The sequence below is a fragment of the Lytechinus variegatus genome, chromosome 2 (genome assembly GCF_018143015.1).
Source record: "Lytechinus variegatus isolate NC3 chromosome 2, Lvar_3.0, whole genome shotgun sequence".
NCBI lineage: Eukaryota > Metazoa > Echinodermata > Echinoidea > Temnopleuroida > Toxopneustidae > Lytechinus > Lytechinus variegatus.
In genome coordinates, this window is record NC_054741.1 from 23113307 (window position 1) to 23131198 (window position 17892).

Genomic DNA, 17892 nt, shown 5'->3' on the forward strand with positions numbered 1-17892 from the left:
AAATGCCCTTGATAACCACACCCACACGGTTGGAATTTTTCTGGACTACTCTAAGGCATTTGATACTGTAGATCATAATATTCTGTTGAGTAAACTGGAATATTATGGAATGAGAGGCACAGCCCTTCACTGGTTCAGAAGTTATTTGGCAGAGAGGAAAGAATTTGTTTCTTTAAATGGTGTGGATTCGGAATTACAAAGTGTAACATGTGATTTCCAGTATTCATCTAAACTGTTACCTTTTTTACTTTTTGCAGATGATTCCAATATATTTTTTTCCTATAAAGATCCTCAATATCCCCTGAATACCGTCAATATTGAGTTGCAAAAAATAACCTGGATTCATGCAAACAAATTGTCCCTCAATCTCAAGAAGACTAATTACATGTTATTTAGCAACACAATCAAAACTCTGCTTGGTGATATCTCTTTCGATGGTGTATTAATTGACAGAGTGGTTACAACTAAATTTCTGGGTCTTCATATTGATGAGAATCTAAATTTTAAAACTCATATCAACATATTATGTAAGCTGTTGTCAAAGAATGTAGGTGTTCTAAACAGGCTTAAATTGTATCTCCAAACACATATTCTGAAAATTCTTTATTCAACTTTGATTCTTCCTTACGGTATCCTTGCATGGGGTAACTCTCTTAAGACACAGCTGAATAAATTTTCTGGTCCAAAAGAGAGCTATATATATACGAGCGGTTAGTATGCTGACTTTCTAGCTCACACTTCTCCTTTGTTTTATAAACATCATGTTTTGAAGTTGGAAGATGTTTATCTTCTGCAATGGGGGTCGCCCATGTATAAGTTTCATAGAGGTGATTTGCCATTGACGTTAGCATATTTATTTCATAGGAACAACCAATTTCATAATTACCCAAAATGAAATGCTACTGCACTGCGTATTCCTCATGCAAGGACAATATTTGCTCAGAAAACACTGATCTGTAAAGGGCCAAAGTTATGGAATTCTTTGAATGTAGGAAATAGAAACTTTCATTTTTGAATAAGTACATTTATGATGTATAATTTTTTTCTTTTAAATACATGCAGAACTATGTGATTAGCAATATAAATTCTGTAAAATGTCTCGACTAACCGGTATATGTACTCCTATCATTAAGTACTAGTAGTAATTTCAATTGTAGTTTTTGTTACAAATCTGTTATCTCCTGCCATTTTCTATCTTGTAACTTCGTGCTCCCCCGTTATTCTATCTATCTATTTGTCTATTTGTCTATCTATTTTTTTTATACTTCCCTTTTTTCAACATATCCATTATTCTTCTGTAAATAGTTTTGAACCACATATGTATCCTTGTATAACCTTAGTACAACCTTTTTTTGTGGTATTATCAACCAGTTTTGCTAGAATCAAGTTTTGCTTCAAAGTTTAAACAAACAAATAACGTATTGTTTCAATACTGAGGGACCGTATAACAAGCCTGGCTTCCAAAGGTCTCCTCGTCTTCCTTGTCTTTATATTAATTTCCTTTAATTATCGATATTTGTTGCTTTTAAACGTTCAGTCGACTTATGCGTTAGCATATTATTGTACATGTATCTTGTTATATGTTACTTTTTCAAGGAGGATCAATAAAGTTCATTCATGTACATTATTTATTCAGATGTACATTTCAACGTACTTTAATGTATACATTTAAATCACTGGCGTAAATCCGTATTGATTATGGGGGGGATGACTAAAATACTTTGGCATTTTTTTTTGCAATCATGCTTTTAGAAATGCAAGGAATTGTCATTGATATATGTCCACAGTGGCGTAACGTGGGTCACGGCATGGGGGGGGGCACCAATAATTTTTTTAAATCACTGCATGAGTGAGCGCGCTCAGTTGCCAGGTATACTGACAATGTCATTAAAGGGATATGCATCTCACTGATCATATAATGCGAGCGCAAAGCGCGAGCTGATTTTTTTTTTATATTTACAACTGAAAAGGGACATAATAATCAAATTTAATCATGATAGGTACCTGTCTCGCTAAACAGAAACAATGCGGCGAAGCGCGAGCTGAAGTTTTCGTATATTTTGACCCCAAACAGCGAGATTTTAAGGAATATATTTTAGGAATCCATTAAGAGTATGCATATCTAATGCGAGTGCCAAGCGCTTGCTGTATTTATTAGAATTACATCTGAACACATGAAACACTTTTTGTAGTCATTGCAATCATGATTATCATACCATCTCACTAATCAAATATTGCGAGCGCGAAGCGCGAGCTGAAAATTTAGATAATTCAGACCTGAAGTGGGGCATTCTAAGGTTTATTTGTAGGAATTAACTAGGACCATACGTATTTCATTAACAAAATGATGCGAGCGCGAAACGCGAGCTGAAAATTTTTTATATTCTGATCAGAAGAAGTGACATTTTGAGGACTGATTTTAAGGAATTCATGAAGAGCAGACATATCTCACCAATTAATGCGAATGTAATCATGGACAGGAAATGTTTCATATGTACGAAGACCTTAACATGGGTCATTAAGTCATTAAAAAGAAGCATATGTCATTACATAAAACAATAATAACTCAAGTGCTAGGAAATATATTTGGTTTATATTGACTTGAAAACGGGATGTTTTAGTACAACGGGATTATATATCTCGTAAACAGAAAATGCGAGCCCCAGGAACAATGAAGACGTAGGCCCTGGGCAAATTATGTTTCATGAAGTTATGATAAAATGTTTCTTATGTAATGCAGCATAACATAATTATATTATAATATAACATTATAATGAATATTTTCTTTTTTCCCACTGCGTTTCTCTTCCTTTCTCCCTCTTTTCTCCTTTCCCGCCTTTTCCCCGTTTTTTTTTGTCAAACGATAGGGGGGGGGGGGGAACGTGCTCCCACCCCCCGTAGTTACGCCACTGTATGTCCATATGGCAAATACCCCTCCAATATTTTTGTCTTTTTTACCCCATGATGGTTTAATGGTTTTATTAGAGATAACATTAAAAAAATTGACATTCCATCTTAACCCCTTCTCAAAGACCCCAACTGACATTGATGAATGGGAAGAAACGGGGGTTTCTCTTCAATGTAATAATAAGGACATAAGTATTTCGTTTGGAAATGGTGAACTGGCTCTTTATTAGCATTATATGATTCAATAACATTGTTTTATTTGTTAAGCGGTATTTCAGGAAGAATTTTCACCAATAAAACAATTATCTCTTTGATCTTTTTTTTTCATTTCTTTCGTAAAAAGTGGGGGGATGATTGTACAGGCCATCCCCCCCTCCTCGAAAAGTGGGGGGGATATATTATCCCCCATCCCCCTGGGATTTACGCCAGTGATTTAGATTACTTTAAAAAAAATATATCAACTACTGCTATACCCTGCTGTAAGAAAATGAAATAGATGAAAAAAGGGCAAGATCTAGATCTGGATATTGAAGCAAATGGTACGAATGCAGCGGGTGAGAGAGGGTGCAGTGATATCTAGTCGTATCGTAGGTGGCTCTTTTCGATCTTCGACTTGAACACCTCTAGTGATGTGCTGTTCACTCAGGTGGGAGATGGTTCCAAGCCAAAGAGGTTCCAAAAAAAAAATGATTGTTTTAATTGCTCAGTGTTTGTTGGGTGAATAGTGTAACCTTTATTGTGGTTCACTATTTGTCTTTCTAAGATGTCCTGTGCTTGAAAGTCTTTAAATTGTTTAGTTTCGGCTTGTCGTTTTGGTCTTGGTTTAAGGGTCCATGGTTTAATCAAGAAATTATCAATAGAAACGGCTGGGACCAACCCCTCGACCACCTTGAAGAATTAAGGAAGATATTGTCTTGAGGATAGTGTTGACAGATTTAGCTATTCTCTCATGCTGGCGATGCTGTCTGGGTTGCGAGATGTGTTATCTCCTGTGATGAACCTTACAGCTCTGCGTTGAACCCTTTCAAGGCTTAGGATGAAGGTATGGATCCCACACACAGGCTCCGTACTCAAGAATGGAGCGTACACAGCAAAAACTGGTGTTAACCAGTGTACATAAAGGACCATACCAGGTTTTTTACACCGGTATTAAATTGGTGGTGTTAGTTTTACACCTATAGGTGTTATTACAACACCTTTGGTTGTTACATTTACACTCTTTGGTGTTATGTTCAATCTCTAGGGAATAGTTTTAACACCTCAGCGTGTGGTCTTCTATTAACACCAATTGCTGTCAGTTTTAACACCACAGTTTTTACAGTGTACAAAGGAGATGTAGGCTGTTGGTTTACACTGCTCAGGGCAAAACTCGAGGTTTCGGCGAAGAAGTCCCAGGATGGAAATGTGAGGGGTCCATTTAAGGTCTTCAGACAGCATGACTCGGATCCGCGATACTTCTCTTGAGAAATGTGTTTGAGAATATGACCATTGATGTTGTAGAAGTAAGATGACTTCTGATTAGTATTCAGAATACTCATGCTAACTTGATTCTTAGGTGTTTTTATTTATATAAAGAAAGTCATAAATCTAACGTAAGTTATCATCTACTTACGGCTTAAATATCATGATTGCAACAACGAAACGCAGTCGGTAAAACGACAGCAAATAGCTTAAGAATGAGGATTCGGTAAATCTTCACGTAAACAAATGTTGCACCACGAGCGCGTAGCTCTTTATGACATCATCAATTATTGCGCTGTTGACTTCTGCGCAAGGAGTGAGTTAATGCGCATGAGCATATCGCGTCAGAACTGACCTATTTTCACCTGTTACGTGATGTAGATAGTACAATGTTTACTACGAGCTCGAGGGGAAAGTCACATTCAAGATGTTACAGGGAGCTGAGTCAGCTGCATGCCGCGCCCGCGATCGAACCAAGGAATATCTTTTGAAATCTTTTTGAGTGGTTTATAGTACAAGGCGTCGATTCCTTTTTTTTTCATTCTTTCATAAATTAATTTATCTTTTCTTTCTGTTTATTCCCTATATTAATTTATCATTTGATAGGAATTTATTTATTTATAATTCGCATTTTCAAATTTTGTTTACTGTTTATTCATTTACTTTTCATCCATTGGTTTTTCATTTGTCGAATATATTGCATTTGAATAATAAATTATTTAATAGTTTCTTCCAATTCTTTACAGGTGCGTTCGCACTTATGCTGAAACCCATTTATTAAGTTTTGCTAGCATAACTATTGCTACGATTTTTTCTTATTAAGGGAATTATAAAAGGATGTATATTAAAAAAAATGTCTACATTTCTGCCTACTGAATCTTTTGAAATTGGAAGATACCCCCTCCTTATAACATATCCCTGTTATTAAAAAGGATGTATTCTGACTATTTGATTTTTTTTACATTTGAATGTAATGATTATCGGGAATTGACCAAACAAATTACTGTACTATTCTGTCTTATTTATACGTCACAATTTACGCTATATCCTTCATTATCGAAAAATTGTTTGCGAAACACGCCCATGACACAAAATTAGCAGACGATGCTAGACGAGAGTAAAGGCGCTGTCACACCTTGGCGTTTTAGACAGCGTATGCCCGACGTATCAAAATTTCTCTAAAACGTCGGCATACGCTAAACTTTGTTGTTGTTTTTTTTCAACTCTGGGCGTATACTTAGCGTATTCATAACGAGTTGGACGTACACATAACGTATTAGTAACTTATATCGAACTCTTCGTTAACTTATAAGTAACGTATTCCAACGAATGCTTAGCGTATTGCTGGCGTACACAACTTATGCCCTACGATAGCCTAACTTAAGGCGCTGTCACACGTTGGCGTTTTAGACAGCGTATGCCCGACGTATGAGGAATTTGGCGAATACGCTGGCGTACGTCGAATACGTTACGGGTAAGTTTTGCATACGTTGAGAGTACGCTAAAACACGCTGGTATACGTCGTCATACGGCGAGGTCGTCGAAAAATTTTGTGCATGCACAAAATTTTTCGACGTATGCCAGCGTATGGCTCAAACGTCCCGCATACGCGGGCCATAAGTTGTAGGCAAGTTACGCGATCGTTGATACACGTTGACACACGTTACTCGTAAGTTACTCATAAGTCGATGTACGTCGAGATAATGTCCAGCGTACCCTAAAACTTACTTCTAACCTATGAGTAACGTGCTTTGAACGTATGTGTAACTTAACTCCAACGTATATTGACGTATGAAGACGTGCTCCGGATGACAACAGAACTTACTGAACATGTTTATAACTTACAGCTACCGTATAATGGCGTATTGACAACGTTTATAGGAATTGGTATACAAAGGTGGGGTTCACAGGAGTTTTCTTCGGCATGGCGGTGGTGTTGATACGGTGATGTATCGTGCGGTTATGATTTGAATAGTCGAGGGCAGCCTTTTTATAGGCTATGACACGTGTCCGTCAGCGACACGCTGCCGCGCGCTATGCGTAAGTTAGGCTATCGTAGGGCATAAGTTGTGTACGCCAGCAATACGCTAAGCATTCGTTGGAATACGTTACTTATAAGTTAACGAAGCGTTCGATATAAGTTACTCATACGTTATGTATACGTCCAACTCGTTATGAATACGCTAAGTATACGCCCAGAGTTGAAAAAAAATCAAAGTTCAGCGTATGCCGACGTTTTAGAGAAATTTTGATACGTCGGGCATACGCTGTCTAAAACGCCAAGGTGTGACACCACCTTTACGCATAGCGCGCGGCAGCGTATCGCTGACGAACACGTTCGTAGCCTAAAAAAATGCTGCCGTTCGACTATTCAAATCATAACCGCACGATACATCACCGTATCAACACCGTATCAACACCACCGCCATGCCGAAGAAAACTCCTGTGAACCCCACCTTTATATACCAATTCCTATAAACGTTGTCAATACGCCATTATAAGGTACCTGTAAGTTATAAACACGTTCAGTATTGTTTTGTGGTCGTCCGAGCACGTTTTCATGCGTCAATATACGTTGGAGTTAAGTTACACATACGTTCAAAGCACGTTATAGGTTAGAAGTAAGTTTTAGGGTACGCTGGACATTATCTCGACGTACATCGACTTATGAGTAACTTACGAGTAACGCGTGTCAACGTGTATCAACGATCGCGTAACTTGCCTACAACTTATGACCCGCGTATGCGAGACGTATGAGCCATACGCTGGCATACGTCGAAAAATGTTGTGCTTGCACAAAATTTTTCGACGACCTCGCCGTATGACGGCGTATACCAGCGTGTTTTAGCGTACTCTCAACGTATGCAAAACTTACCCGTAACGTATTCGACGTACGCCAGCGTATTCGCCAAATTCCTCATACGTCGGGCATACGCTGTCTAAAACGCCAAGGTGTGACAGCGCCTTTAAATCATACTGTAGAGAGCGAAGAAACTAACAGAATTAAAATGTGCCCCTCACTCACTCTCCCGTCTATTATTACAATCCCTCTCTATCTTCCCATCCTTTGCCGATCGTTTCAACAAAAAAGATGGCCACCCCCAATTTTATGACATCAGTCTGTATTTAATTTCTTAAACCATCCTTTTGGAAATTGAAAATGGAATTTTAATTAATACTTTTGTCAATTGGACTAGTAGACCACATTTTCTTCAAATCATCCCATTCTATTTGAGATCATTGCACCCCAAGTACGATTGAGGAAATAAAAGTGAATAAATGATTTTTAAAACATTGTAATAAATCGGCTTCTTCCTCTTTTCACTTTCCCCGTTTTTCTCTGTTTCCCTGTCTATTTACTTCACCCACCAAATAATATACATTAATTTAATTTACAGACTTAAGTCCTCTAAAATACATATCTGAAATTATATTTTATTCTCTTTTCTCGCTCTTTCCCTTTTCCCCAGTTTTCATATATAGCGCATAACTTTGTAAGTGCAGACGTCTCAATCTACATGGCAGCCCGAGACGGTTCCATGACATTTGCTCCGGCGACAATTGCTCCGAACTAAATACCAAACATTAACGAAATGACCAAATTCAACCCTGGATTTAGCACTATTCTATCCTAAACCTAACACAAAACCCTATTGTAAACTAACTGCTAACCCTACATCTTAGACAAAATAAAGCCCAGAGCAATTGTTGCTGGAGCATACACTGCAAAAACTCCGGTGTTGATTTAACACCAGCCCGGAATCTGTATATGTACACACCAGAAAAGTGTTAAACACCAGTTTTTTGTTTTGGTCTAACACCAGAAAGGTGTTTATACAACACCAATTATTAAAACAGCATCGGTTTGATTCCACACTGGTGTTGTTGTTTCATCATGACTTTATTCAAGTTCAAAGAAACTGATATACATACAAAAAGAGACCAGGTCCATCGTTTCCATTCCAACAAATGGCAGGTCATGGATTACAAGACAAGTAATATACACGTATACCAATATAGAAAATTATTTATATTAACATAAATGCAGGAAAATTAAAGTTCAAGCTGTCGTTGATATCACGTTGAAAAAAACAACAACACTTAATCTATTTTCTAAATCAGAGATGGATATGTAAAGGGAATTAATTATTGCATATAGACAATATAATGAGAGATGTTACGTACCCAATTTCCACTATGGTATCGTCATAATTTTTAATATTATATACGGATGTGATCATTATATGTTTTTGTGCATTCAGGGGACCGTTTCATCAACATTTTTGTCTGACAAGTTGTCAGATCTGACATCTTTCCTTCATTTTGATTGGCTGAGAGGCACTGTTACTATAGTAACTGTCGGATAAAATGGGACATGTCGGATAAAACGTCAGACAAGTCCTTTCATGAAGCGCTCCCCAGATCAACTTAATTAGCTATTGACATCACAAAGTTATGAAAGTAATATTAGTAGAGTACATTTGCCTTACGCAACAAAAAAACATAGTTAAGCAAATTATGTTGGGCCCTCAGGAATGGTTACGGGTCCAAGTGACGTACCTCCCCCCAGGTTCGCTCTTTTCTTGCGTAGAATATCGAAAAAGAGGAGAGTATATGGCGAGTTTAGAAAGGGTATGGAAAAATTCGGTTGGTCAGAATTTTGAGCTTGTTGTTCCGAGGAGTTTTTTAAGACGGTGGTTATTATTCTGGTCTACTAGGCCCCTTGCCCCGACTTCTACAGCGTAAAATGACACCATGTACCCCTTTTCTTTGATATCCCTGACGATCGACTCATACTTTGTGACTTTCCTTTGGTGTGCATCATCAATGTTGGTTTCAAATGGGATTGTTAATTCGGTGATAACTATCTCTTTCTGATCTTCCCGTAAAATTACTAAATCTGGGGGCAAAGTGGTTGTGAGAATGTGGGGAGGTACGGTGCCCCCCGCGATTGAATGCCCTTCTAAATCAGTATGAATATTCCCGTTAGTCAAATTTTCAAGAAATGTTTTGTGCATGAACCTCAAAATGTCAACACCGGAATTTTTGCAGTGTATGTTGTGTCACCGCCTGGGACAACAGTACTTACAAATTTAGATCGCAAAATTAAATATGTCTATATTCTTATTGTTATACACACAATGTCACTCCCCCCCCTCTCTCTCTCCTACCACTACAAATTCCTCTTCCTCATATTACCTCTGATTTATGAAACTTCCTATCAATAACAAATGCTATAAATCTATTGCAAGTTGCTCTAACCCAATCGAATTGTAGGATCCAACTGGCTTGCAAGAGGTTGTTGTATTTGTCATCGATAAAAAAAAACTCTCTCCTCTATTAATCACTTCCTATTAACTTTCATTATCATTAAAACTTGTGGAAGAAAAAATTAGAAAATAAAAACAAAACAGAAACGTTATTCAAGGAAAAAAATGGAAGCACATTTTTTAAATTTTATTATTCATATTTTTTTCTTCTAAAATGTGACATCTTCATCTACATCTTTGCAAAATGATTGTGACAATAACAAATATGAGCGTCTGGGAGATTACAATCTCGAAGCGAAAGAAACCCAAGAAGCATCAAAAGAAATGGGGACTGACAGAAGACCATTTTAACCCATAGAATTGTGGGGTTTTTTTATTATGAATTATAGAGTAAAAATTTGCAGGCACATGTTTTGCACATCAAAATTGCACACAATCTACACAAAATTGTACTCTAAGAAAGAAATTGTTCATGCACGTGGAGTATAAATAAATAAATCATTTCTGGCAACTATCTAGGTACAGCTTATCAAATACAAGGGACAATACTTTTGAAGCATCACATTATGGGGTTCTGTGGCATGGGCTAGCTATCACAAAAGGCTAGAGCCATGTAATGGTTTTCATGGTATCAATTGAATGAAATTAGCTTTGATGGTAAAATGCAGGGTAGCGTTTGTCATAAAAAAGATGAAATGGACGCAGGCCAATAATGGTTTACGTGTATTTCTCATTGAATACAATAAAATCATTTTCTGTATCATGAATAAAGTGTACTAGCAAATTAATCCTAAATGGGTGAATTAAAAGTAAAAACTAATCTTTCAGATGTACTGAACAATGAAATGGAATGCAAAACAAAAAAAAGAACATCTGAAAAATCTAAATAAAACAATGTATGTGCCATGCATGGACAAAACAAAACCATTGTCACCTGCAAAATGTATCAAAGGCAAGCTTTCTACATGTAATGAATAACATATATATATATACCATAAATGTATAAAACATCCTGATTTGTTTATATATAATAATAGAAACGACAACACACTGTTACTCAATCAGAACACACCCTTAACTCAGAGGCCTTCTACATTTGCAAGAGATGTAGATAAATCCTAAAGATCTACCATTCATGTTTGAGCACGATACTTCCAATGCTATCATATCATTATATTAGATGATGATATCTTTGAAAGTTTGTTTAATCATTCCCCTTCATGATGATGTATTGGTAATTGATAAAAGAAAAAAAGTGATATCTTACTTCTGAGAATTTTCTTTCAATTCACAATTGTTTCACCTTATTAACATCCTGCTAAAATTAATATCGATATGTAGTTGATTAGAACTTGACACACAAAAAAATAAAAGTGGGATGTAGTTGATTTAAATTGTAAATTTCATCAATTGCATATAGTTAATTGCTATGTCGGTGATGAATATATGGAAGTAAAATCATTACAAATGCTACATCATCATAAATAGCAATGAGTTTCATCATTACAACATTAGATAAGATAGTAACAAGAGTTACACAAACACAAAATCATGAATTGTAGACCTTTATGATGAATTCCTACTTCTTATTCTCCCTCCTTTCCTTTTTTTTTGAAAGCCACAACCACATGGGTCTTTTATTGACAACAATTCTGGATTTCAGCAAAATTTGCATTAGGTAAAATCCTTCTAATTAATGCAAAGATGAGATAAAATATCATAAGTACAATAATTTACATTACAAAAAGAAATCTCTTTACAATCACATTTATAAATTCATTTCGAAGTAGAAAATATACAACCCATGCTTTTGAATATTTATTTTTGATATGATTAACAGAAGAACAAAACTCTATAGACAAATTTCAATATTTTTCTTGCATAGAAAAAAAGTATATTTTATCAACATATTTATGACAAAAGAATTCATCAACTTTTTTTTGTCATTCAATTTCTTTTCACACTTTTTATTCAATATTTCTTATATATTTTACTGTTTGTAATTTGAAAAAAAATGAAAGTCAAACTACACATTATTCAACTTTCAAACTGCACTGGAAAAGTCTTTAAAATATATGATGATATTTCAAAATGAAATTAATAATTTTCTCCTTTTTTTCTTCAACAGATACATTCAGACAACCCTCAGAATACAACTTGTGGCAGATTTATATTGCTAATTTTCTGTAAAATTGTTATCTCTTTTCAATTTCAGAATAAAATGCATCGACGATACTATCAAAATTCTACCACTGATGGTTTTTATCATAATTCTGTTTGAAAACTCCTGCCGAAGAGCAAGAATATATATAGGTTCTATTTTAATTAGTATTAATTCCTTGCTTCTCAAGCATAATTACATAGGGCATGGCAGAGAAGATGACTAATATCTCTTAAAAATGTACAAAATATCTCTGATTTGTAAATTCAAATGAAACAGACACACACACTAAAATGAACAAGGTAAACACCAAAATTGCACACTACATCTTCCACCCACTATACCCATTTGCAAATATAAAACTCTTTGTGAGATAAAAACAATAAAACATCACAATTATTCCAAAAATATAGATGAAAAGAAAGCTCAACTTCCTGGTTCACAATTTTTTTTTCTTTCATAAATATCCGTTTTTAGTTTTGTGCTTTCTCAGCTGGTAACAACGTATTGTTTATCAACGCCATTTGATCCATTATCCTCTTAATCAAATCACATGATTGCATTAGACAATTTCAGTATCTATAATGCCACAATATCATGATATCCCCCTTCATATCGAATCACACAGTTTCACATTATGACTTACCCTCATCAAGAAAATACTGATAGAGATTGCTTCAAAGGCCACGTTTGTTGTTCTCCAAGCAGAGAAACGGTTTATTCAGATTAAAAAGAGTTCAATATAACAATTATTTTCTAATAAAAGGACATTTATCATCATATGTTCACAGCACAGCTTTGACAAAGGATAAAGCTTTGCAATAATTAATTGAGCACAACTTGTGAATACTTAACTTCATCAAAGGATAAGTTAAATGTTACTGTCAGAGTAGGAGTCCCATTACCAAATGAGTAGCATAACACAAATATTTGAGATGCACAAGAAATATCCACTGGGTGTTTTAAGTTTAGTGTTTAAAGTTGGAGTTTGGTGTTAGAAGGTGTTACAGAAATAACCATGTGTAACACCAAACTTGGGATGAGTTTGGTGTTTGGATCAATGTCACTAGGTGTTCTGCTCTCAATGATATGGTTGGTATCAGTCTTGCAGACTCACAGTCAGTGTCGTTCACAACCCTGATTCACGTTCTTAAACACTGACACCCAACACCAAACTTGAGTCACCCAAGGCAATCCCGCGGTGCATTTCAATCATTTCATGTCCTCACTTTCAGGATTCTGAGAGTCATTGCAACAAGATTATCCTCATTAAACCTGAAGGGATTTTAATCCATACTCTATGATCCCGGGATAAAGACATATTCACAGAGCCCAGTATTCAAAGGGTTAACACTTCTTGGCACAGCTGAGATTTTAACCCTACCACACTGGAATTCTGTAATTTCCACAGACTTTGCACAGGGACCACACAGTTACATAAGGTGCTGGTTAACAGCCTTCTGGCCCGAACAGACATTGAGAATATGATAATGGAAACATGAAGAATCTGGTGCGTGTGACCTATAATGCACTCAACAACTTCATCTCAAAGTCAAACGAGCATTCTTTGATCATCCTCTCCTGGTCTTTCTCCAATGATGCAATGTGCCATCGGTGATGGATAGAAGGGGGTATACCGGTCCTTAGCATAGGGACAGAGGCAGTTGGTCATCATACATGGACTTCCGAGGACTTGGCGTGTAAGAGACCCAGTGCTTGTCTCTCCGCGTCCGTCAATCCACTCTTCAGTGTTCTCCTGACTGTAAAATAGGGATCACAATAAAAAAAAAATATTAAACAGCACAGAGATTTTGGTCATAAAAATTTGTTAATTGTACTTGTTGTGAAAGTTTGACCATTTACCAATTATAATTGGCATTATTTCATCTGGGTTTTTTTTCCAACCTTCTCATAAGGTCTCAAAATTCTATCCAGTATTGTTATGCCAATTCCAGGTAATAAATTTGAGTAGACAGTCTAAAAATTAAAGATGTTTTTTAAATACCAATTTGAAGAAGATTTGAAAGTGATCACAAAGAAATAATCAGCTTATGTTTATGCATGACTGTAGTAAGCAAATCTTGGAGAAGTCAATAACTTTTGGTTCGAATGGTTCAAACAGGTGGGGCAGTGTGTGCAGGTCTTTGTAATAGCAAGGAAAGGGTGTCATGTTAAACAGCCATTGGTGTGGATTCTTTCTTCTTTTTTTTCTTCAAAATTTCTCATCCATACATTGCCTGATATATGTTTTCATAAGATTATTTTACCAAAAAAATCAGAGCAGTATATTCATTGCCAATAAGAAGTTCTTTAAGGTGTAGATTTAATGGGGAATCCAACCTTGGTCCTAAAGTGTTGTGGGGAAGGAGAAAAAAATAAGTTAAACTGAATAGTGAAAGTTTGAAAGAAATCGGACAAGCAACAAGAAAGTTCTGACTATTTTGAAACTAAGATCCCTAAAACTATGTAAATTTCAAATTGGCAACTGGATAAGTATATGATGACAAATAGGAAGGGCATCTTTCCCCAATAGACCATGTACTTAATTATAAAGGATTTTGTACCTATTCCCCTGGGGCAGTAATCCAAATATATTCAATGTAGTATGATGCCTTATATCCTCATGAAAGAAAAATATAGTTTAAAATAAAACTTTTGAAAAAACTATGAATTTAACAATTTTATGTATTGGAGTAAATGGGAGAGTAGTCCTTGCCTTACATCACTATGACATCACCAATGTGGATACTTCAAAGTATTCATGGTTATAGTAATTACCAGTTTTTGCAACTTTAAAATATTCATAACTTTCTTTGTTTGTCCAATATTGTTCAAACTTTCACCCATGTACTTGTCTCATTTTTCTTTTTCCGATAAAAACAACTTTTTATTTGGGTTTGAATGTCCTCTAACCTGTAAATAAATCCAATCATCAAATGATTAAATGAATATAGCAGAATAAAAATAAAGGCTAAAGATTTGACTATCATTTGGATCAACCTGTTGACTTGTAACCTATCAATTCATTCAAATGCAATACATTCTCATTTGTATGCCCATATATTGAAAATTGCATTTGATGCATGCATTATTCATTCAATCATACCATGATCCCCACTGGGTCATAAAATGGTCATATTTTATTTGTAAAAATAACCAAAAAGGTGAAACATAGATAAACTAAATTTTTCTAAGAAAACTTAATGCATTCATTGAATTACTTTCAAACTTAATGACTATGTGGACTAAAAAAAGGTGAAACATATTTTAATTCAATTCATTTTTTCTAAGAAAACTGAATGCACTCATTGATTTCTTTTCAAACTTATTGACTATGTGAACTAAAAAAAGTGAAACATATTTTAACTTAATTTATTTTTCCTAAGAAAACTTAATGCATTCATTAAATTACTTTCAAACTACGTGAACTTCCTTTAATTAATATCTGCCAACATCCAGTCTGAAAAGAGAAGGGATTTTTTTTTATCATGAAAGGTCCATTTTTTCTGGTATTTAAAGATATTTTGGAAGTATTGTTCCTATTCTAAAATTATATAAATTTTCTCTATATTAATGGAAATAATTGTATTTATTGCCTGGACATCTGGAGTTGAAAAATTATTGATTAGTGAATATATGAATAAACTGGTATGTCTGTCATAAACACGATGTCAGTTGTAACAAGAATCATCTTTCTATCAAATCAAGATGCCATTGTATACATGCCAACTCTAATGCTTGAAAATACATGGAATATAATTAAGAACCTGTTTAATGCACTATATACCATGCAGTCACAATTACACCGATTTTTGCTCATGTATGAAATAAAATATGTGTAGATTTGATTCTTCAAGGATATCATACACAAGACTAATATCCACATATCGCAGCCAGGCTGAAAAAATCTCAAATTTAAACAATTTTGAGGTCAGCTTAGAAAAGGCTGTATTTTAAAATCATACCAATGCTGAAAGTCTCTTAATCCAAGAACAGTCTCCTCATACCTGTAAAGAACTCTTTCGAGGCAAAAAAGGGTTGCTACCAATGTTATAACTCTAGACTTCTATAACTTCTGAGCTGTCGTAGAAATATTTAAATTTTGAGATTTTATCAGCCCACCAGTGATATGCTTCATGATATTCCTCTTCTATATACTCTACATGACGATGGAAATTTGAATTTTCCATTGCACTTAAAAAAAAAACCCACTGGAATTATGCGTCATGGTTCCATACCCACAATGCACCACGTACAGATGCATTTCATTACTTACGAGATTTCCGGTTGGTGTTGCGAGTGCGTTTACGCTCTCGCGGGGCAGATCGTGAGCTGGTATTTTTGGCTGTGTTGACAAGAATTTGGATCATTTCATCAGTTTGTTCATCGGCCACTTCTTCATCGGCCGTCATGCTCATGTTCAGACGGCCGCCTACGAGGGCGCACCAGTCATTCAAGATGCGCAGGTTGATGTGACCAAGGTTGCAGATGGTTGGAGAAAGGTCATGCAAGAGGTCATGCAAATAAGATTATAAAAAAATTAAAAGATGCAGGATCAAAATATTGTAATGAATATATGATTTCAAACTTGTCATTAATTGGTAAAATAATAGCATTCAGAGATACGATCCAGCCAAGAGTGCACTATTTGAAACATAAATCCAAAGATAATGAACCACCTTGGAATATGATTTCTTTTCTAAAATAAACAAAAACCTTGCATATCACTTTTAACAAAATTAATTGTTGAGTATTACTTTTATCTAAACACATTTAAGCTTTACAATAAATTTGTGCAATTAAATTCATGTATCTGCAGTAGCCTTGTGAAGATATATACATGTAGTGCACAACTAGTACATTTTTGTATTATGCACACAAAATGCAGAAATTCAATATTGCTTATATTAAACAACAGGGATACAAGCAGTATCATTTGGATATATACTCAACTCAAATATATATTTGATTAATTTTTTTTTCATTCAACCATGTATCAGTAACATTATCATGCCTGCATACTAATATATGCATACAGAAATTAAAAACATAACCTTTCGAGAATTTAATGCAAGTTTATGATATGAAAATTCAATATTTCCGTTCAAGCATTATTCCTTTCTCTTTTTTTTTTTGGGGGGGGGGGGGTAAGCATATATCATTTAAACTTGCACACTCCATTATGAATAGAACATGATTAAAACATATTCAACATGCACATAGTGGAATAAAAAATGCATTCCAACTGTAAATTATAAAATCATTATTTATGTTATCAAATTCTAAATACATGAACAAGATTATTCTTATATTTTCCTAATATCAATATGTTAAACAAATTTTGAACAGTACATTACTGGAAAAGTGGAAGTGTATTCCCACAACTACTTTTATTGTTGCAGATAAACAATGGCTTAGTAATCTGACAGATCATATTTTATAATTTGTACCAAGCAGACAGACACAACCCACCCTTCGGAAACAAACATTTAACAGCGGTTCTCAAGCTGAAAAGGGGTGTAGAATCATTTTATTTTGTGCTTCTCCAGGGGGTAATTCGATGAAGAGTTCGACAGTGATTCTCATTGACTACTCTGCTTTCAAGCCAATCAGATAAAAGTATCAGTAGCTTATAACGCTTATCACACCTATTAGTGAAAATGCTCCCCATGCCAGAGGAGAACCTAAGAGTTTGGTCTTTACAGACAGGTGATGATAAACTCTTTGCCCGCCATGGACAGAATCACTTCAGCCCCACGTTATCTTGATTTCAAGGTGCGACTTGAAGAGGGGTTTTGCATGGACTACTGTATGCCAATTCAGCTCACAATAGCTTTTGATTGGTTTATTGTAAAGAAAAGCTTTATGTGAACACGGTATAATGTGATGCACACATTACTATTGTGATTATGTGTATGAACAATTGACTTAATACACTCTGTGTGTATTGAAAAAGAATGTGACTTGAGTCGAACCTGGCGGTCTGCTGTATGTGACTCTAGTCAAACAAAGCAGGCAAATAATTCAAGGGATGGTCCAGGCTGGAGATATTTATATCTCAAAACAAAACAATTGGATTGACAAGTGATTATG

General features: G+C 35.3%; 1 protein-coding gene across 1 annotated transcript in view; it reads right to left on the reverse strand.

The window, feature by feature from the left end:
• Window positions 1–11284: 11284 nt before the first annotated feature.
• The window catches only part of LOC121407609 (FH1/FH2 domain-containing protein 3-like), a 137245-nt gene continuing 130637 nt past the window's right edge, over window positions 11285–17892 (reverse strand). The window contains exons 47-48 of the mRNA XM_041598766.1: window positions 16076–16231; window positions 11285–13559 (exon numbers count right to left, since the gene is read on the reverse strand). Coding sequence (XP_041454700.1) covers window positions 13471–13559; window positions 16076–16231 — 245 coding nt within the window. The 3' untranslated portion in view covers window positions 11285–13470. The remainder of the gene's footprint in view (window positions 13560–16075; window positions 16232–17892) is intronic.